Raw genomic sequence first — 22,120 nt, forward strand, 5'->3', positions numbered from 1 at the left:
ATTGTAAATAGTGCTAAAAGGAACTGACGTTGCTGATTTCAAAGAATATCATTTGAAAAACGAGTTTGCCAGTAATCAGCAGAAACTAACAATGCTGAGGCCTTGGTCAATTTCTGTCCATTTTAGGTAAAAATGAGAGCCTAATAAACAGACCTGTTCCTAACCAAAATGCAAACAACACTCCAATTAGCTCTGTGTTCAGCCTGTTATGACATTTCATTGACATGTTTAAACAAAAATGTACACGAAAACCCTGATGAGTTCTTGAAGAAAATACAGATTAGAACACTAACGGTTCTTAGACATAAGTAACACAAGGACAGATGGTGAAGTCTTACTTGACTACTTCCTCAGTCCAGAGCCAAGTCTCTGGAAATTCTTTACGGACTTTGACGGACTTTGTTCCACTTCCTTTCTGCACTTTGGGAGTGTCAGTGTCACTTTCAATCACTGCGACCTCCTCCGCCTCCATAACGGGGTCAGGCCCCGCGTTTCTCATCAATGGCGCAATTGGGCCAAACCCTGAATAAGGATCTGAAAGAGTTATTGATGTTTACATGCCAAAAACTGAATAGGTTGAACTGTGTTTAGGGTAAGTTCAAAGTTTTTTTTCCTTTCTAGGAAATTAGCTTGATCTTATCCAAGTTTCAACCTTGTCAAGCAACAACAGAGATAGGGGTACCACTAATCCTCCTAAATGGGATGCTACCTGGCATACCTTTTCATTCATTGCTACCCATTTATACTGTAGGGTGGAGAGAGGAATTGTGAAGGTTGGGGGCTTGGCTTCGGAACACATCACAATGACCCTAGCCAAAGTCTAAACGAACCCTTTTGATCAGAGTGCAGGGTTTCTTATCATCAACTCACCCGAAATGTAATATTATTTGGCAAAGCTGCCAAAAGGAGTGTGACAAAGCGTGTGTTTGGCTCTCGCATTCAGTTAAATGCGTAAAGGCATATTAGTTCTAAATTACTATGCACATTAGGAAATATGGCAGACTTTGAGCTCAGTGATGGAATTAGGAAAAGTGAGAGAAAAAATTGAGTATTGCAGGATACATATCACAGATGAACCTGTACAGGTCTAACTCTCCAGAAAGCTCTCTCAAGCTTATGTAAGAAAGAAGAGTGAAAACTACAGTTGAACGTGTAGTAAGCAGTACTGTAGAAAGAGGCCACCCTGTACTTAGCAGTCAGTTGTCAAACTCCTGTAGTTATTTACCCCGAAACACTGTAATTTTCACCACTATTACGAAGTCACCTCTATTAAGCCGTTGAGTTCACCCTTCGCCTAGTCCCAACGGCATGTTTCTGTTGTCTTCCACCTGCATTGGACAGTCACGTGAGGTGGAACCAATCAAATAAAACTAACAAACTTTCCAGTATCCTAAATCCACGTTTAAATCCTGAAACCAATGCCACTCGTATCAGCTGTTTTTGAGCGAGTTTTTATACATTGAGTGATTAACTATGGCATATAATGGCGCTTTTCACCATTTTTTTACAATACCCCTATTCTGTAGAACCTGATTTAAGCAGTTAACCTGTGTTAACCCTGTAACCCCTAAGAGTGATTAGCACCTAACTTCTCCTTACAATATCATCCCCGAATCATAGATTAGCATGGAGAGTTTGCATACTGATGTTGAGGTGTAAAGGGTCAAACGGTCACCCTGCCATTCCCCATGGGTGAACCCTTAATACAGATTTGACTGTACTGTATGAGGACTGAGTGATAACGAAAATAAAAAGATGAATACAATCATCAAAAGAGGACTAACAAAGAGTTTGGTACATCGTTCAGGCTGAATGATTGATTGGGTTGTACAACAAATAAAACAGCATTATTTAACCATGTGTCAAAGCACAGCCTTCCTCATACTAAAGTTGATTTCAATGCTATCTAGATCTTAGAACTGAATAGCATATCAGAAACATGTGCTGTAAATTCAATTGCGTAAAATCCACTCTACAAAGTCACTTCTCTATCCATCTTTGATGGGAGTCTATTTTCCTTTTGAGGAGTACGTTGAGTGTGCAAAGAATTAAAACAAAAAACAAAAAACAAAAACAAAGGACTGAACAATGAAGTTATGGACTAGTGTCCTCTATCTTTGACGATCTGCTTCTTCCTTGATGGGGTAAAAATGTACTTCTTCTTGGGTAAAAAAAAATATTCCTCTTCAGCACAAGGAGCTGTGGCCTAGCAAATGCCAAACCCCTGTACACACATGGTTATTTCTTGCATTGCTATCTCTCTTGAAAAAGCCACGTGGATCTTGATTGAATTCATAAAAGCACTTCACTGTCCTTTGAGGGAGCCAGTTTGGTACTTGTGTTCACCTCTTGATATATTTGTAACCCTTTTCCTTTGTTCATATATCGAGGATAACTCTTAAAAAAAACGCTCTGTGCAGGCTCGATTCAAAACGAATACGTTTTGAAGTAACCCTGTAAACATCCCTTACAATCAAAATTGAACTGAACGTGCATCATTTTTTAAACTTACACATTTTTCCAACACCAGGTAGCTCTGAAAGTAATTGAAAACTGATTTGTCTAAAAAGGAATCAAACATTGGATGCAAAGTGCGTAGCATGAACAGTTAATTGCTCTTGCCTTGAGCCGACCAAAACTGAGATTAAATCTTAGCTAGAGAGTTGCAAGTAGTCCCGAAAAAAACTGATGCTGTCAGTATTTGAACAATGTCACTTGCAAAAGTGTTTGCTAGTAATTAGAAGAAACCAGCAAGTGCTACATATGCAGGCCTTAGTCAGTTCCTGTCCGTTTTAGGTAAAAAAAAGAGAGAGGCTTGGATACTAAGCTGTTCTTGTGAAAAATGCACAAAACATATCAATTTGCTCTCATTTGATATGTTGTGTTCAGCCTGTTATGACAATTTAGTGACATATTTAAACAAATTTTTACATCAAAAGGCTGATGTGTGCTTGAATAAAACACAGATTAGCACACTTCTAACGGTCCTTCAGATCCATGATATAAGCAACACAAGGACAGGTAGTGAAGTCTTACTTGATAAGTTCCTCAGTCCAGAACCAAGTCTCTGGAAATTCTTTACGGACTTTGTTTTTTTTTGTTTTTTTTTGTTTTCCTTTCTTCAGTATGGGAGTGTCAGTGGCAGCAATAGCCATGGGTGACAACCCAGCTATCTCCTGGCCAACCCCTGAAAAGAGATCTGAAAGAGGCATGGATATTTACATACCAAAATGCTAGAAGTCCTTTGGGCTGCGTTTTGGGTAAGTTCAAAGTTCTTTTTTCCTCTGCAGGAAATTAGTCTTAACTTGATGGCCAATCCCGAATTCCTCAGTAACATGCAACTGGGATTTAGTATTGCCACTTTCTCCCAACAGGAATCATGCGAGTTCCCCCAGTATTTCATCAGGTTTCCCTGACAATTTGCTGGTATCCACTATACACCAAAGGTAGAGAGACACACTGTGCATACCATGTCTCTCCATACAGTCTCGGAAAATAATGTTCACCTCATCTAGGAAAAGGAATTTCTTCTTTAGAGCTTCACTCGATGGATTCTTTAAACGTAGTGCCCAAACATGAGTCACTCCTTTTTTTTCATAATTACAGTGAAAACAAACTGTTATGTGGTCAACTCAATTATAGTGCGCCATAAGAGAGATATCAAAATCAGTATATCAATTTAGTGTCAATGGTTGTCAACATGTCTCAGAAATGGTTGTCACGAGTGTAACTATCACAAAACAGGAACATGGGTAGACACAGATCTGATGCACCTCTACGGGAAGGATGGAGTCTTTTCCATGTATCTCACAAACTTAATTATTAAATGTACCTTGATTGTTGAAATGTTAATATCGCATGTGTACATGCATGTATTAAATACTGTTATCATTAAATATGCTCGTACAAAAATGAAGGTTCGCGTCGGATGCACTTCCCTAGGAAGGATCGAGTCTCTTCCATGTATCTTACAAACTCAATTCGTCTTGGTCACTTGTAGGAGTTATAAGGTTGAGTGCCCTTTATGACAACAACAAAATCTGATTCACTTCAAAGTTTGTCACTTAAAAAGGCAAGCTTAGAGGATATACTCCTATTTAAGTCTGATCGTGTAGTGCTACCACCTAGTTGCTCCACTATCCATCCACTTTTTTGCCCTGATGTATAGTGTAATAATGTCTCATATTTAGTATGATCTCCAACCCTAATATGTTCTTACAACGTAATAGTGGAAGTGCAACCTGACAAAATGAGCTCTGTTATAAAGATGTGTCCTATCTAGATACTGTATAACATGTCTGTCAAACTATGTAATCATATAGCAGCTTACCGATACATGTAAAAACTAAAGCTTGTGGGCAAACGTTGACATTTGCAGGGATGATTAGCATTTATCAAAATATCAACTCACATTTTTACAGTGTGTTGAATAACCGCTAAATGGTACTTTTTTTCTAACATGATCATCACTAGTGTCAGAATTATTTGGATATCTTCAATTTCACGTATGGCATAGAATTTTGTGCAACAATACTTAGGTAATGTATGTATAACTGTTATGTGTAATTTAATTAAGGGATTACAAGGAAATCTTGGTAAAAAAAATATAAGGAAAAGTATTAAACAGTGAAAGAGGAGAGAGATTAAAGCAGATATTGAGCTAAAACTTCTTTAAAAGCACACGTCAGAATCACAATTATTATCACTGGCAGCCTAAGCACACAAAATTAAAATGAAGTTAACGACAAAGTCAGTAAGTGAGGTTTAACTGCACTGTTAGCAAGTTAGGAAAACACCTGTTTCCCCCATTTATAACAAACAAGTGCAATATGCCGATTATTTCCAATTCTGAATTTCTGCATTCCCCTTTAGCTTCCTTTTCCTGTCCTGTGTCCCTTAACCCTTAAACCCCTCCATTCTCCTTGGCCCTTGTATTCCCCTCTCACCCTCCTCCTGTCCCATTTAATTAATGATCCCAGATAATGAAACAGAAGCAATGAACTTGCAAATTCTTCTAGGATGACAGTTAAATGGTAGGAACAATGAATAAGTGGTAATAACAAGATGGTCATCAGGCAGGATTCCACTGAACTCAAAGATTCCATCGTCCAGATGTCATAGCATCTGCTACACTGACAAGTACTAGACCTTAAAATCCTCAATGACAACAACGAGAAAAGAAAAGAAAACTTACACTGATGAAAAGGCGTCTCGCATTTGGCAGTTTTAATTGTCAGATCAGAGAAGTATAAGATTCCACTATTCTGCAAGATAAGAAGGAATAATTGTTGAACTTCAATTCATTATGTAAAAAAAATCAGTGGAACAACCATCCTTCTCTTCACCAACAAACTCCATTTAAATAAACGTTTAGTGTAAATTTTGTAGAGATTTGTTCCAAGATGTGATAACTAACCTCAAAAGCACTTGAAGCATCCAAATCTTTTGAGTATCCAGGGAAAAATGATCGTCTGCGTCGCTGCCATGGGCCTCTCCACCAATATGGATTATAGCAACCAAAATGATCATTACCTCCAGAGGGCCCAACATCCTGAGAACTGAGTACTTGGATTGCCTGATAAGGTAATGTTTTAAGATGCCTTTAATTACACCACAAAATGGTTCAATCATTACTATCTTTCTTGTTAGTATAGAGTCCATGCATATTCTCGCAAATGGTTTTGCAAGCCTTTTCAAAATTGATATTTTAATTTACCAAATTTGAGGTTATGGTTGCAATTGCATGATCTTAGTATGAGCTAAAAAAACCAAAAGCCATGAGAAACTCAAAGTAACCACAAAGCATCGTATGATAACAATAAATGATACTGATCTATTGACCAAAGTGACTTTTATAGATTTTTGCTGTAGGGTTGCTCCTTATGAACATTACATATAGTAATTAAGCACTTGCTGCCGCCTGAAAAAAATCTTGAGCCAGCTAAAGTGTTTTAAGTTTCATTTCTGACTACAAACTTTTCCTAGGTCTCGAAAACTGGTAAGCAGAATTTATGTACATTTTTAAGGAATTAACACCTTAATGGATGTACCCTGGTAAACAGAGTTTGAGGAAACACTAGCAAAAAAATAGTAGTAATAGTAATAATCTTACATCATCCTGAGAGAGCTCATTTCCTCCTTTCAAGAGATGAACACTTTTGTCGACAGCAGTCACAGCTACTTGAGATCCCGGCTCAGCTGTTATGATCAAACTGGTAGCTTCCCCTGGTTTTCTGATGCTATCACTAAAACGAATCTTTACCTGCATGTCAGACAAACACTCTTAATGTAAACCATGTTGTTGCTTTCTTATCAAAACAGTTATCACCTGTCTCTTCTCAAACATGTTTTCTCCATAATGTCTTAAATTAAAGGAGGCATTATATATTGGCCACTCGCAACCGGAATTGAATGCTCAGATGTAAAACATCATTCTGTAATTATTTATTTGCATAGATTAATTCTCCAAATGTTACACTTGTGTGTGACACGATTAGTTAAATTTGTTATGATACAGTAACTGTGATTTCAGATATTGTCACATGACTTAAATCAATATATAATTTCATTTAAGGTTACTTCCAACAAAGAAACCATAGAAAACGTCATATCACAGTAAAACTTATAACGTATAGATGACGAAACTACAAAATATTTTCAGTTTTTGCTTTTCACGCGTGAGCTGACGGTGTTTGCTTTACTGAATTACCAGCCTCTGCCTTACCGCAGACCTCCAAACAAACTGGACAGTGTCACTCAGCAGATAATAGGCTAACAAAGAGTGTGAGGCATTTACGATACTCCTATATTGTCAGTGGGCAATTGGGATTTCAAGCTAAGATAAAAGAAACTCTAACTTCGATTTCGTCCTCTCTTTGGCCATTTGATGAAGACTCTTACTTCTCAGCGTTTTGCGAAATGTGCCAGACATTCCCTTTTGTTTATGCAGTGCAAGATGCGATGTAAACACAATATGCAAATCGAGATCCAGACAAATAGCCCGCGGAAAACGTCAACACTCTGTTGGAGGCCTTTCCTATTATGACAAATTTTTCTCTTTAGAACAGGTTCCCCTTAAAACATTTTTTCAGCCGTATCTCCCGTTTTTTTTTTTTTGATTTTACAATTACTTTTACCGCAAATTAGACTTAACTTCTTTCACTAAATGAAGAGAAAAACGATAAAATTTTGAAATTTTTAGACCGACAGTAAATTTAACAAGTAAAAGCAAAGCAAACGGATACACCACAATAAATTAATGATGACAAGAGTCATACCAAGACATGTTTTTAGAAAGCATTATCGTGAGTTTAAAATTTGTTTTGATCTTCTGGAAAATGTGTTCTTTTTATTTAATAGCGGTATAATGAAGTTATTGAGAATCACTTCTCAAATGCCGGATTACCTCATTTTCCAATTTGTCTTCCACATCAATCTGCAAATTATCTGCAACAGTTTCCAAGTCATCGCGCACATAGTACAATAACAGACGGGATGACGGTACCATCCTCTGAGTAACAGCAAACTGAACAAATCCACTGGTGGTAAACATCCCTTTCCCTTTAGAATTATTTATTTCATGGAGATTCCTTCCTTGAGCTACGAGAACTCCACGGCTGAATATCTGAAGATTAGAAAGCAAAACATTTTTAATCCAAGGATCCTTAAAAGGTCTTAAAGTAGGCAGTTTGAGTCAACGACTACTTCATTTGGAAAGTTTTTAGTGAAGTTTCTTGTTTGCCACCATTAGCTGTACTAGATCTCTTTACAAACAAAAGATTTTTTCAGTAACAAGGCATTTCTGAGATGTCTAATTTCTTTGCTTTAAAAATAACGGTAAATGCACAGGCTTAGATAGAAATCTATCTACATTCTTATCGCGCAAATAAAACTTGTTCTCACGTCAAAAGTTTGCACTTGGCCTGGTTTTGAAAGTGAGGGCTTATGAAACTTGGAAATGGTCTATCAGTGTTTGATAGTTACAACAGCATGCAACTGTATTGGTTTAAATTCATCCCAAAATGGTTTTTAGCAGCAAAACAACATACACATTGACTGTTATTTCTTCCAATTTTTCATAAAGTATACTGCTCATTGTGGAAAAGACATTGGAAGTATTTTGGTTGGAATGCTAAACTCACAGTCAAGAAGGCCAATTGGAGCCTTGGAAGGATCATTGTGTTGTGCCCCGAGACAACCCAATATGGTGTACTTAGCTCTCAAGGTACCCCTTGCTAATCTAGAGTTCATCACTCTAATGGTGGTCTAGCTAATTTGAAAAACACTCACTTGGTAATAGAAAGTAATGTTCTTTGCATCAGCTATAGTGGTGAAGTCAAACTTAACTTTTGCAGTTGATCCAACCTGTTTTAAAAAGTAATGACTTTTATTACAGTGTGATATAAACGTGATAATTATTACTAATGTGTAAAGGCAGGAGAGTTATTGTAGTGTCACGACTCATCAAATGTGTCCCTAGCATGCACACATAATATAACTATGACCTGTACTACTTTATTTAAATTGGTTTGTATTGTGAGTTTGACTTGTAATGGCCTTAAATAAATTGTGTTTAACCCTTTAACTCCCAAGATTTCATTACTTCTCCTTACTGACTACCAAATGATTCTCATTGAGTTGGTTTGGAGAATTCGGTATCAGATTAAATAGTAGTCCCATAAATGATATTTTTCTTTATTATCATCACTTGTCTGCGTGATATTGCATATATATAGTAGGGAGAAATTCTGTCTTAGTCACTCATGGGAGTTACAGGGTTAAACTCAACACGGTTCATCATGATAATCATACACCTAACAAACTGAACAAATACTTGAGCCTTAAAATTAAGAGAAAAAAAAGACCTTTCAATACTGAGAAACAATTCTTTATAAATCTGACTTACAATATTTGACAGTCAAACAACCCCTCTCCACTCTGGCAACTTCTGCTCATGTTGTGAAATGGTCTGTTGTTATTAATAACACCAGTCCTTATTTCACTAACCCAGACAATCCCAATAAGAGATAGTCTGATGCTCACGAGTTTGCTTTCTTTAATTTACAACTTAAAAAAAGAACATGCAAAACCAACCTTCAGTGGAGATGGAATTCTTTTCATTGATATGTAGCTGTTACTTGGGGAATACCAACGCTTAGCGTTAAAATATGCTAATGTCTGCCACTGGTGCTTGGCCTTAGGAGTATTTAAGAAAAACAGCAAACTATTTAAGACAAATCAACATTTAAACTTTTCTCATAACAACTTAAATGTTAATCTAAATATCAGGAGTCTTGCTTACTTAAAAAACTTACAATCTGTTTCATCTGCTGATATCTTAAGTTTAATAATTAAATTTCAAAGCTGTTGATATATGTCAATCTCAAATGTCAACTCAAACATCAAATATCAACTTTTGGAGAACAGCAATAAACAGGGCATGCAAGGAACAAGCCCTGGTACACTACACACTGATCCACCTGATTTCCAGCACATAAACAAACTTGGACTTAGTTATGTTTTAAAAACATCCTGTCACAGGATGAGAACATGAATAAAAGGTTTAAGTCTCTCACGACTTACTAACCTGAAGGTTAAGTGATTTGGCATTAGAGGGAATTGTTGAACCATTAATCGAAAACTCAACAAGTCCACTTTCTGGTACAATGAAATATTTATCAAGCAATCTCCGCCATCTTCCACGTATAACAATCTTAATTTGTGCCCCTTTCATTGGACTTCCATCAGGCTTGGTGGCTTTTACCTGTATAAGAAAAGGTAACAATAAAAGAGAAATGAGATTCAAAAGATACAAGTATCCAATTCAGTTGACTCATAGTACTTTGAACTGTCATGAGAAATCATGATTTCTTTGATAAGAGTTGAAGTTATCAAAGGATGAAAAGAACTGAACAACATGATGTGAAATGAGGGGGAACACATCATATTCCCTGTACATGTTTCCTTTCTGTTTAAAAAATGTGTTTACCAGTAAACAGATTAATTTAATTAATTATACACTTTAGGTAAAGAAAATGAATTAATGAGACTTAAAACAAAGCAGAGGGTCTGACTGCAATACTAAACTACGGTGTTATACAAGTATTTCCAGCCCTGAGAAAAGCCATAACAATGCATGTGAAAAAACACAATATCTTTTCACGTGTGTTTGATATCACTAATCAGCTGCTGACACTTAACTCGCCTTTCACGCCACTCAGTTAGGTTGATGAATGAACAGCAAAGCCTTTATCATTCTTAATCTGTGGTTGTTTGTAACAATTTTCTCAATCCTTTCATTTTTATTCATTAATAACGTTGACTTTTCTTGTCAGTGAAGGGCTATTGTGTTTATATAATAAACACTGGAAGAGGAATTCCATATCTACGCGCGCCATGTATTATTCTATATATATTTTTCACGTAATCAAAAGAAATGACTACTGTTAGGTTAAAATTAAGGTGGGAATAAGTTTTAGTTTGAGTAAGTGCAAGTTTTAAGTCATCAAGGGTTGAAGTAAGAAGGAATCAACTGCTCTAATTAATACAAACTTAATAGGACTTAAGTATTAGAAATAATTGTAAGAAAAAACAACAGACTCTTACTTTTTACTCGTAATTGCTCGCCAAATTAATGGAAGCTTTTCTTATGATAATGCTCAGCTGGCTGAGGTTTGAGAAGCTTGTTTCAGTTTTTATCCTAAGCATTAAAGGTCACTGCCTGTAACTTCAAACACTTGGTGAAGATCTTTGAAAACCTTTACTGCATTAAGGATACATACCACTGAACATTTCAACTGGTAATTCACTTCACAGTAACATTCTTCTGTGTGACAACTGAGATCAAAATTTACTGTTTTCTTCTTGTTTGTTGTATTAGTAGAAGTAATACAAACCTGCCCACTATAAGCCATGCCTGGCTTAAATTCTTTTGGTGTACTTGGAAGAAACTTCAGTTTTGCTGTTCCTCTGACGATCTGACTTTCTGTTCCCGTAGCATTTTGAGAGATTCCTGTTGCTGTTTCCTTTACAGTGGCATTGATGGCAATCTTTGAATGTTCACAACGATAGCAATAGTGACTGTTGTACTGCTTAAATTTATTCAACACATCCTCTGTCTTGATAGTCACATCCGTGCAGCCGTTAATCTGAAAAAGACAACAATGCCAATTTTACATGTAACTAATAGTAAGTGAGAAAAAAATAAATTTAGATCCCTGACACCTAAATGTTTAATTAAACAAGTTTGTGAAACAACAGCAATAGATGGGTACAACATTTTCAATTAAAAAAGCTCTTTGAAACATGATGAAGCAAGTCAACAAAAAGGTTCCAGAACATGTTTTTCCTCTAAAGCAAAAGCTATGTGCAAAATCTTCACAACTTTGCAGCTACTTTGAATTGACTAAAACATCAATGGAATGATTTCACTCCAAGCCTTTCTATAAATTGTTACCTCTTTTTCTGTTGTTATTTGTGTTTCCAAAGACTTCCCTCCCCGGTACCAGACAGGCAATGTCATTTGAAAGAGCACTGAAACAGTTCCTTTCACTGGCTTTCCATAGGTGTATCTATGGAATCGTTAATAACATGAGTCTTGAATCTGTAAACTGACTTATTACAATATCTAAGAACCTGCCTGTGCAGCAATAGGGTGAGTGATGTCTGGTTTCCATTTTACCTGCAACACACCCTGTCTTACCCTTCTTTTATTCCAGTCTCTTTCATCCAAAGCTTTTGCTCATTATTCAGAGAAAAACAGAAGGCTAGAAGTCTGCTGAAATTTTTTAACCACAGATCCTTTCACTTACTGAAACACTTCTCAAACACTTCTTTCAACCAATGACAGCATGCATTATATCCAAACTTTATTATAAACAGAAATATGCATTGTTTATAACAAAAATGTCGAGAATGCTCTCAAGACAAGACAAGATGTCTGACTTACTGAGCACAAACCGTGGCTTTAATATCTTTGCTTTTCACTGCTACAAATGATGGAGGCTTAATGGTCACTTCAAACTTTGGCAGCACTGTAAGTTAAAAAAAGTTACAGCACGTTACAAGTTGAACAACATAGTTGTTTGCATCCCACACTGAGTAAGAAGGAGGTTGTCTGTATAATAGCAACCTTTCAGTTCACAAAACAGATACAACAGACAGCAGTGCAAACATTTATGTTTGGCATATCAATCTGCAACCTAACAAGTACGGTAAGGATTCCATTTAGCACCCTCCTTCCAATAAGCTAGGGTACATGTACATTGAGATCAACCGTGTTTCATCAGTTTCTTTACACAAATGATCTTGTTTTGTGGTGATTACTTGGCTGATTGTTCTAGCAAGGAAGGATCCATGGAAAACAAGTCTGTTTTCAGGTCATTTTGATCCTTTAGAAAGAAACAAACAAAAAAAGAAATATGCACCCTGCCCCCAATTAACACTCTGGTTCAAATAGGCTCCCTTCCTTGAGGTACCAAAAGTAAATATCAAGGACCCCAGGTGCCAAATAGAATCATTAAGGTATCGAAATTTATAATTTTGATATCATCGTCTTTCATACAGACATTAATGTTTTGTGTAAAACAAACCATGGGTGAAATGCTTACAAAACTACATTTTTTTATTTATGTTCTGTGCGTGAACTGAAAGATGGCATACATGTAGGTTAGCCAATCAGAACTTAGCATTCACAATACAAAATTAGATAGTACAATCTCATTAAGATATTTGTTCATGAGAAGACATACCATACTTATCCACTGAAAAGACAAGTTTTCCTTTTTCACCCTTAAATGGAAGGAAGAAATTGTTAGAAAGTTTGAATTACTATTAGATTCAAATAGACAGACTCTAGGTAGAAAAAGCTGTATAACTGGTCAGCCAGGACAAATCACTTTAAATTTACTACAGCTGTGGTTCGCAGACCAAGAGGCACAAGCAAAGAAAAATAAGCCATGTACTGTGCAGTGCATGTACTTAGAAAAAACCTTACTGGTCCCTTTCCTTAAACTTAATTGAAAACATGTAGTTCTTAGCACCCCATCAAAAATTATCTTGAGTAGACCCTTTATAGGTCCAATCTTTGGCCACTAAACAATTGGGATATAACCCAGTGTTTTTGTTCTCATTTTTTACCGTTTTGTTTTGTTTTGCTTTACTAAGCATTGAGGGGGAAAGTCATGCATGGACAAGTAACAGTTGATCATTTTTGTTTTTTAATATTTTCGGAGACATAACTATTATTTTCATGACCTACAATAGAATTTTTCCAAGACCTATAATAGGTAAACTGATAATTAAATCACCGTATTTATTTCTTTACTGGTCTCACAAAAATTCAATACAAATTACATGACTTTCCATGTCTGGAAAACAAGATCATGAAAATTCAATAACTTTACAAATTTTTGCAGACCCATGTGGGTTCTGAAAATACCTCAACTTCTGCTTCAATCTTCCAGTCGCCCAGAAGAGGCTGGCTTGATAAAGGAAACTTTAAACTAACAATTCCTAAAGTATGAATAAAAATCAAAACAGAGTATTGCATCATTATTTTTCTTTTTTTGGGTTAGAGTTAAAGGAAACTGAGGTCCTATCTGAAGCACTTGATGTGTGAACAAAAAGCCTACATGAGTGACAAGGATATGCCATGTATCTATGTTCTGCAAGTATGTTTGGATGATACATAGAACTTTGGGATTATTCTGTATAAAAGACAAAAAGAGCACTTCATTAATGACTCACCACCAATGAAATCCACATTGTCCCATTGCATTGTACGTACTTTACTAGGACTCTACAAGAAATAATCAATACCCAGCAGTTGAGTGCCATAGAGACCTGCATATAACCACCTACTTAGACTTATATTTGATCTTACTCTGGTATTGTTAAACCAGTATTTTTTCATTCCTGACAGATTTTCAGAGAGGTTTTACACAAAAAACAAATAGGAATTATTACTTTGAGCAAAAGGTGATTTGTAGTGTAGCAGACAGGTAGTTGATCAGTAGAAAAGGTACTGGGCACAGGTAGCTTTTGAAGAATTAATTTGCATCACAGTGCATGACAATGTTCCTTGTTCAGTAATGTTTAGCTACTCAAAGAAGTCAAGGCAACCTTTAACTGGTTAAAAGGTCTCTTGAAGATGAGGGTTTTTGCCACTCAACTGCAGGACAGCTATTTTTATTTATAAGTTTACACTTATAAATTGAATCATCTTTGTTAAGGAGCCACCAAACTTGCAAGAACAACGATCAATTTCTATCCATGCAAATATCTTTACGAAGTTCATGTTACTTTACTCTACAGACTTGTAAATTTTAATGATCAGTGTTAATTTATGCAAAGTTACGGCACATTTTTCAGATGCTCTTGCAGATAAACTACACCCCTGAACTGCTGCAAAAAATTTTGGGAAAAAGACACCACTAATACACCTGTGTTTACAGCACCTCTTTTTCATTAGTTTGAAAAAAGATGCCACATCCAAAGACCTTTAGGTGATGGAATCTTTCCCTCTAAAGAAAATAGCTATTGAAAACAAAAAAGTTCTACTTACAGTAATGGAAACTCTTTTGACCTGTGAAGAAACATCACAAGAGGTGTAATTATTAATGATTCTAAAATGCAAGAGACGTATATTTTAATATACTGCTGTGTGATAAGTCAACTACTCAAAAGAAGCGTTCTGCTACAATAGCATTTTGCTGCATGATTTGCCTAAAAAGTCAACAAAAATTTGTATTTGTCAGAGTTTACCTGTCCTGTTAAGGGCTTGAGGTTTTCATCCACACCAACAATACGCATGTTCACTAAAAGAAAGAAAAATTAACCCTTTACACCTGAACATCAGTTTACATATTCTCTACAGTGTTCTTTACATATTTCCTAAGTGCTGAAAAGAAGGTTTTGTTTGAAGGGAGAAATTAGATGCTATGCACTCTTAGGGTTTAAAGAGTTAAATAAAACTTCATTGATGAAACTGCACACATAAGCTTGTCTATTCTCCTTACCTGTTTGCAGGATAACATATTTGAGTAATGAAGGGAAGTCACTTCTTAATCACTTCTGCAGGTTTAAGGGGTTAATGCCCTTCTGGTGAAGATTATGCCTCTTTCTCAAAATTTTGCCATGCACGGGTCAATCTCTTAATAGAAATTTAGTGAAATTACCTGTCTGGCCTGGTTTGTAGATTGGCTTGTCTGTTTGAATGAAGACAGAAATCTTTGGAATTTTAATGGTTATTATTTCACTCTTCTGAATGACAGGCTCTCCATTAACTGGTCCTCCAAAGACATTCAGCTTTGCTTGAATGCTGTCCCTCTTGTTGGTTCTCAAATTTTGTGGTATCTTGAATAAAACAAATGATATGTAATGTAAGGTACACACACCTATGCCAATAATGTTTGAATCAACAACTTTGCATTTTTTCTGTTGCAGGAAGGCATTTAAGAGTCATCACCTTGAGTGATATACAAATTCCCACAACATAGCATTTGTGTGAAGGAGTACACATAGATGTGAGCAATGAATGACAAAAGAGGAATTAATATATATGCATTTGCAAGTACACCACTGCACATATGGAAATTTTTTATTGCATGTTTGTTACTAAACCCTTTGTAACTAACACCAATTACATGCCCTTTATGTGTGTGTGGGATGCTGCATTACACATAAGCAGTAATACATTACTCTCCTAAATATATATTAAAATTTTCCACAATCCCATACAAATTGCTTAACCTGGTTAAAAATAAATTTGGATAATTTGTTCTACCAAAGTTCAAAGAGTAATGTAAAGATATCCTCTGCCTTCAAAAAGGTTATAAAAGGAAAAGATTAGTAGAGTTATTCTGATTTGAGAAAAAAATTGCACTTTTTCCAAGAATATCTTGAACCTTTGATACACTTACATTGAGTTTAAGGGTTTCTTCTGAGTCACTAGTGAACTGTGCTCCATCACTAGCTATTTCTTCACCAGGTTCTGACCTGTAGGTCAGTAAAGCATTGATGAACCATGTTTCATTGACATCAATGAGACTGACAGATAATTCTTGGGTGCTGCCAGCACGGAACAGTCTTGGGCATGTTATAAGGTAGCCACTGCAAATAAAGAGAAGAATGTAAAAACCAACAACTGTTAATAAGGGAAGATTGGGGAGCTCAATATGTTCTGCATCTGCATTGTAGGATGTTAGAGACTTATAAAGTGGTAAGGTCCATGGAAATTTGTCCTCACTATTTTTATTTGTATGTTGTTTGAATGTTTTCTCTTTTTAATATTTTTAAGGGGATGGATTGCAAGGATCAAGTCCACATTATGCACTATTATCCAGGGGTTTCAATGAAAGCCGGTTACCAGTGGTCTACCTCCATCTGCAAGACATCTTAGTGCTATCTGTTAACCCTTTAACTTCCACATCAAATTTGCCATTCTCTATACTGTCAACCATACAATTTTTGTAATGTTAGTTCAGAGAATTTAGTATTGGATCAACTAATTATCCCAAAATTTACATTTTTCTTTATTCTCATCACTTATCTGGTGGGTATTGTATTGATATTGTAAGGAGAAATTATGTCCTAGTCACACATGGGAGTTAAAGGGTTAAGTCTGTGAGCAGGATCTCATGTTTGGTTGTCACCTCATAACACTGTTGCAGCATCGGTAGCCACTTATGGAAAAAGTTGTTAATACTCTGACCACCACTAACATAGTATACAAATATTTTCCTTTCAGAAGAAAAACTTCACCTATCAAGTTTCTTGTGTTAGCTGAGAGCCAATATAGAACACAGCTATACATAAGAAAACAATTTTCCAAAAGATCTAATTAGGGTTTTAATTTTACCACCTCTGGAATGAGGTAAAAATATTTTACATATTACATGTACTGGAGTCTTCACAGTCTCCCATTCAATCTATTTAAAACAATCAGCTGAACTTTAAACTTCCTTTGGGAAAATCTCTTGTCAACATTTGGAGAAATAAGTTGATAACCAAATCATACTTATAATCAAAAGGTTTTAAGAAAATTAACTTAATACAGGAAGCTTGGAAATTAGAAGTTATCAATTTGAGCACTAAAGTTCCATGGAAGCGTAATTTTGCATGACTTCAAGGTCTTGCTAAAAATATTATACCACAGCCTTTCACACAAAGACCACAATCATAACTCGATCACAAAAAAGACAAAATTTCAGAGACAAAATTTTGCTCACGTGCAAATCAATAGTTAGAACAAACTCATAAACATCCGAACTTTAAAAAATTGCCTGCACACCGATGTCTAGTATTTCTTTTGCTTCTCTTTCTACGTGAAGCAAAGAAAATGAGATACATTTTAATACTGGCTTTACGAAGGAATAAAACGTGACGAAGGAAGTAAACTTAAATTGCTACATTCGACAAATAGGTCACTCGGCTCTTTCAACATTCTTCATTTTTTTCTCATTTAAGTTCGTTGTTGTACATCAATATTAGTTGAATTCGTTCAAAACATAAGAGTACCCTTTTTGAGCACTAAACCGACCTATTTGAATCTTGGGAGAAAACTTATACCAGATGAAGCTAGAGTAGATTTCAGACATAGCGAAGACATTGAGTGAGGACTTTCGACTTAGCCTGAAAACGAGGTTAAACTTCGACTAAACTGCGTAAATGTGCAGGTATTAGCTGATTTAAGAGGTTATGAAGTGATGAGAAAATACGTTTCCGACAGAACACCCTAATCATCTTGAAAATGCAAAGCAAGATGAAACGCCAGCTGTGACTTGAATCAACGCCTGCTGTGATTTGGTTTCAACAGAACAATAGTAGATACAAATATCGCTGATCAAATTCGTGACCCCTCGAATAGGTCAAATATTCTGCTCGCGCGCGATTTCTTACATCCATTATAACGAAGGTATTCGTTTGAAAATTGATTGGAGATTGAAAAGCGTTTTGGTGTTCTTACAGAAGAAGAGGTATACGGTGAAACCTGTATTGATGGCAATTCAGCCAGCGCTCTATGTTCCAAAACTCTGTTCAGTGGACTTTTAACTGAACCCTTGTGTGACCCAATGGACACTTCAAAAGGTTTTACAATATACCTTAGATTTTTCATATTTATAAAAAAAATAATAAACAGTGTTCGTAAAATCGTGCTTAAATTGAGAAGAGGCACGGGGTTTCAAACAGGTAAAAAAGTAACCAATGACATCAGCTCACCAACAAGATTACAGGAGAAATTAAATTCTATATCATAGCACAATTTGTGTAGCAGACGGAGATCATGTATCGAGCTTGCTCTGGCAAGGGTGCCGTGTTTGTTTATAACGTCATATTAAAGTGAACATCCCGGAACCAGGGTAGATAACGTTTCGACAGCGAGTTAAGAGTGCGTATTTACTTCCCGGCACAAAAATATATTTTGCCGAGTCACGGTTTTTTTCGCACTTCGCTCTCGGAAAACTGTTTTGCTTTTCGGAATATATAATGTCCGGGGACATGTATCCGTACATATTTTTGCGTAAACTGTATTCTATTGTTTGTCTGATTTAAAGGATAATTTGCGTGATATTTGATTTTATACGATTTGGAACGTGCGAGTAATTTCTCAAGATCTTGTGATTCCTAAAACAGACTTCCTGAAAAGCTGAAAAGCTTCACCTTTCTTCAAGGTTGATCGTTCGGGCTACAATTTTTTCATTGAGGCATATGTCACTCTTTACTATGCAGTTTCATTTCAAGCGACCGGTCTGTCTAGGAAACAATTTAAGACTGTAATAAATCAAATGTTACACAGGTATACCATTTATCCACCTTCTGTCTTTAACAGACTTTCACCCTCTATCTTTAATGGACTGTCATCGAGGTCCTAGTACATACACTCCGCGGCTAAAATTATCACGGCTTTATACTGAATCTTAAGTTACGTTGACATAGAAAAATATTAAAGCGCTCGGACGATTTTGAAGGAGGCATAGCGCGTAAGATCTCCAAGCACGTCGTCTGATAGCGCATTTGCGAGAGAAATCTTTTTTCACGAGCGATGGTATCTGGAAAATTGCCCGAAGTAAGAAGACAGTACATGGTTAGACTTACCTCTCAACAAGACTCCCGGATTGAGCTAAAACTGCAGCAAAGACCAACACAACTGTTGCCTTCATCTTTATCTTGCTCGTCTAAAGAGCAACGATATCTTTACGTGTGAGTGACCCAGAGAAGTTGTTTCTTATATATTGGGGGAGGCTTAAACGGTTGCGCAAATTTGAAATTAAGAACTTTCGCACCCACGGCTTCCGTTCAAAGAGAAAGGGAACATATCAGGAGATTCTGACATCATTACGAAATCTAATACTTCAATTTGATAGCTCTTCTCCACAGGCGATGAAATTTGTAATTCAACCCAAAAATAATAGTGCAAATACGTTCTGGAATTTCAAATCTTTAACTAAAATACATGCAATAAATAATAAGATACTCGGACGCGTGAGAGTCTGAAGGGATTTGTATTAAAAACGAGTTTTGGCTGAAAGAGAAATTTCCCTGAGCGCGTTCATATTAATGGGGGATTGGGTTTGGGCTTCGGGACTAAAAATTTTAGCGAGGAAGGCTTTCCCAAACATTCTGATAAGTAATTCTGTGCTTTAGCTGCTGCCATTGCTATGAAAATATGAAACAAGAAAAAATCCATGAGCTGAAAAGTTTGACAATCCTCATTTCCTTCTTCCCGACTTCCATCTCATAAGGTTGTTTAAGGAAAAGATTCTCCTTAATAGATTCTCAACGATCACTTTAGGTATCCAAAATTCTATTCTCAAGCAGGCTCCACTTCAAGACTTCAGTACTGACGATTTACACTTCTGCAACCTCACCCCACAAAACTGATTAATTCATCTGGTATCGTTGAGGTATGACTTGTCTTAATCGTTAGTCATGACGACTAAATTCTTCCGTTGAAACAGCCTCACGTACAAAGTTTGTTCCATAGAGCTTTCTATAAATCTTACATCTTGAAAGAAGAATTTAGTTCTTCACGTCCTCTCAGTTATTCGTCATTGTAAATAGGACACAACAACAGAATCATGCACGTACTCTAGTGGATACAAAATTTAGGGCGTGATAATTGAAAATTTTTTTCGATAACCTTGTCACTACGACTATTTTACATCTAAGCATTCGATCCGGAAGTGACGTTCGTCAAACCCATACCGGACTGCCTGCGGTTAAATTAAGTAACTTTGTTCCCCCATGAAAGTTTTACGTGATTTATCTTTTGGGGGGAACTATCTCTTTGTCACGTTGAGGGGTAATTGTAATTTCTAGAGAAAAGAACATTTGCATGTACATTAAGCGGCAGGAAATCACCAAGAAGAAAAACATATATTTCTTCTAGAATGTGTGACCAATCGAGTCATACGAAGGGAAGCTATTTAGTCGATAGATGATTCGTGGATGGATGTTTCGAGTGAGCTCGAACACCAAGAATACAAGATGCACAGCCTTTGCATATCTTTGATGTGTGGTTTCACGAGATTTTTTCCGCGCGAACTTATAACTATTTTTTTTCTATTGAGTTCCTGATATACAGTGTAGTCTGACCCGTTTCTTCCGTGGCAAGAAGAAATGGCCCCAGGCAACAAACAACAGTTATCTCCTTCGGGAAGTCTATTATTCATTATTTCTTACGTTTTGAGTCTCCAAAGGATAGTCAACGACCAGGCCAAAAGAAATAAGTCGTTAGGGAGTTTCAGAAACGAAAACGGGACGCCGTGGACAACGTTGGTTAAAAAATAAACTTATATTCTACCTACGAATCTCCCAATACTCTAAAGTAATTTATTTTGTTTATTACTGTCAAAACTATCTCGAAACTGAACATGGAACACAGCGTTAAATCGGAAATAGAAATTTAAAAAATTAGCCGTCGTTGTTCTCGTTCTCCAGACAACGCAAAGTTTGGTCATTTCGCGTTGTTGTTTTGCAGAAGAAGCGAAGAAATTTACAAAGATTTACAATACACGTGCACAGCCATTGTTCTGCTCATGAAACCTTTTGTTTAATGACGTTCCTGTTTCCGTTGTGGTTTTCTTAACCCTTTACACCCTAACATCAGTATGCATATTCTCCATACCGTTCTCAATATATTTCCAAAGGTGCTGCAAAGGAGAATTTAACAATCTAGAGCCTCTATCATTGGTGATCATTTCCTTTTTTCTTATGACCTCTACGTATGATTTTGGGGGAGATATTGTAAGGAGAAATTAGATAATAGTCACTCTCAGGGGTTAAAGGGTTAAACTCCTTAACATTAGCGCCTCAGCACGAGGGTTTCTTCACCCGTAGGAAAGTAGGAGGGTTTTTGCAAGGTGTCTGGTGCCATATCCCCGCCAAGCCTCTCCCGACTCGTCTCAAGTCTTCCCGCGGGTGAAGAAAAGTGCATCCTGCAGCGCTAATAATAGGGACCTTTAATAGTCAGGGGGGCAACACCAAGGAAGATATCGATTGAAAAATGAGTGTCTATTTTCAGTTAGAATTTCGAAGATGGCTGTATGTGTTTACCGTCTCTTACGGCGCCACATCTCAACTTCAGTATAACGTCTTTGAGCAGCGTTGAGTTTCAGATAGAAATTAAAATAATTTGCCATCGTGGTTTCCATTCGTAGACGACGAAAATTTTGGTGATTTCATGCTGTTTTTTGTAGAAGACGGCTGAAAAATGAACAAAGTTGGAAACACACGAGCTGAACCATTGTTCTGCCCATTAGATCTTTTGTTTTGCCATGTCCTCGTTGCCGTCACCGTCGTGATTTGCTAAAGATCCCTAATTAAGGCCTAGCCATAGGGTAACCTTCATGTCTGCGATCAAAATTAGCCTTAAAATGCACACAACTCGCCGTTTTGAAAATTCAGATAACTAATCCTGGACGGATCAGGGGCAAGAATGATGTTTTGGACCTCATCAGTGTTAAACAAACAGCAAGGATATGGGAAAAAATGGGATTGAGGCTATGTTACGTCGCATGCAAGCAGCTAGATCACTAAGAAAGGTTTAAAATGGGGGCGTCCCTAGTCAAGATTTGGTTTACTCTTTAAAACCTTCGGAGATATGAATCCGTAGTTTCTG

At 36.6% G+C, this 22,120-nt stretch overlaps 1 protein-coding gene across 4 annotated transcripts in view; it reads right to left on the reverse strand.

Moving 5' to 3' along the window:
• The window catches only part of LOC131775531 (pregnancy zone protein), a 36,308-nt gene extending 16,997 nt beyond the window's left edge, over window positions 1–19,311 (reverse strand). The window contains exons 1-19 of one of the 4 annotated variants that reach the window (XM_059091649.2): window positions 19,096–19,311; window positions 15,921–16,110; window positions 15,177–15,354; window positions 14,764–14,816; window positions 14,564–14,584; window positions 13,747–13,798; window positions 13,439–13,512; window positions 12,750–12,789; window positions 11,948–12,032; window positions 11,456–11,570; window positions 10,896–11,147; window positions 9,587–9,763; window positions 9,094–9,195; window positions 8,290–8,364; window positions 7,406–7,624; window positions 6,113–6,262; window positions 5,417–5,575; window positions 5,195–5,264; window positions 3,037–3,199 (exon numbers count right to left, since the gene is read on the reverse strand). In XM_059091649.2, coding sequence (XP_058947632.2) covers window positions 3,037–3,199; window positions 5,195–5,264; window positions 5,417–5,575; window positions 6,113–6,262; window positions 7,406–7,624; window positions 8,290–8,364; window positions 9,094–9,195; window positions 9,587–9,763; window positions 10,896–11,147; window positions 11,456–11,570; window positions 11,948–12,032; window positions 12,750–12,789; window positions 13,439–13,512; window positions 13,747–13,798; window positions 14,564–14,584; window positions 14,764–14,816; window positions 15,177–15,354; window positions 15,921–16,110; window positions 19,096–19,160 — 2,240 coding nt within the window. In that variant the 5' untranslated portion in view covers window positions 19,161–19,311. Of the gene's footprint in view, window positions 1–338; window positions 535–3,036; window positions 3,200–5,194; window positions 5,265–5,416; window positions 5,576–6,112; window positions 6,263–7,405; window positions 7,625–8,289; window positions 8,365–9,093; window positions 9,196–9,586; window positions 9,764–10,895; window positions 11,148–11,455; window positions 11,571–11,947; window positions 12,033–12,749; window positions 12,790–13,438; window positions 13,513–13,746; window positions 13,799–14,563; window positions 14,585–14,763; window positions 14,817–15,176; window positions 15,355–15,920; window positions 16,111–19,095 lie in introns of all 4 variants that reach the window. The other 3 variants (XM_059091648.2, XM_059091647.2, XM_059091646.2) reach the window with 3 other exon arrangements.
• Between the last annotated feature and the right edge of the window lie 2,809 nt (window positions 19,312–22,120).

The sequence above is a fragment of the Pocillopora verrucosa genome, chromosome 4, assembly GCF_036669915.1.
Source record: "Pocillopora verrucosa isolate sample1 chromosome 4, ASM3666991v2, whole genome shotgun sequence".
Lineage (NCBI taxonomy): Eukaryota > Metazoa > Cnidaria > Anthozoa > Scleractinia > Pocilloporidae > Pocillopora > Pocillopora verrucosa.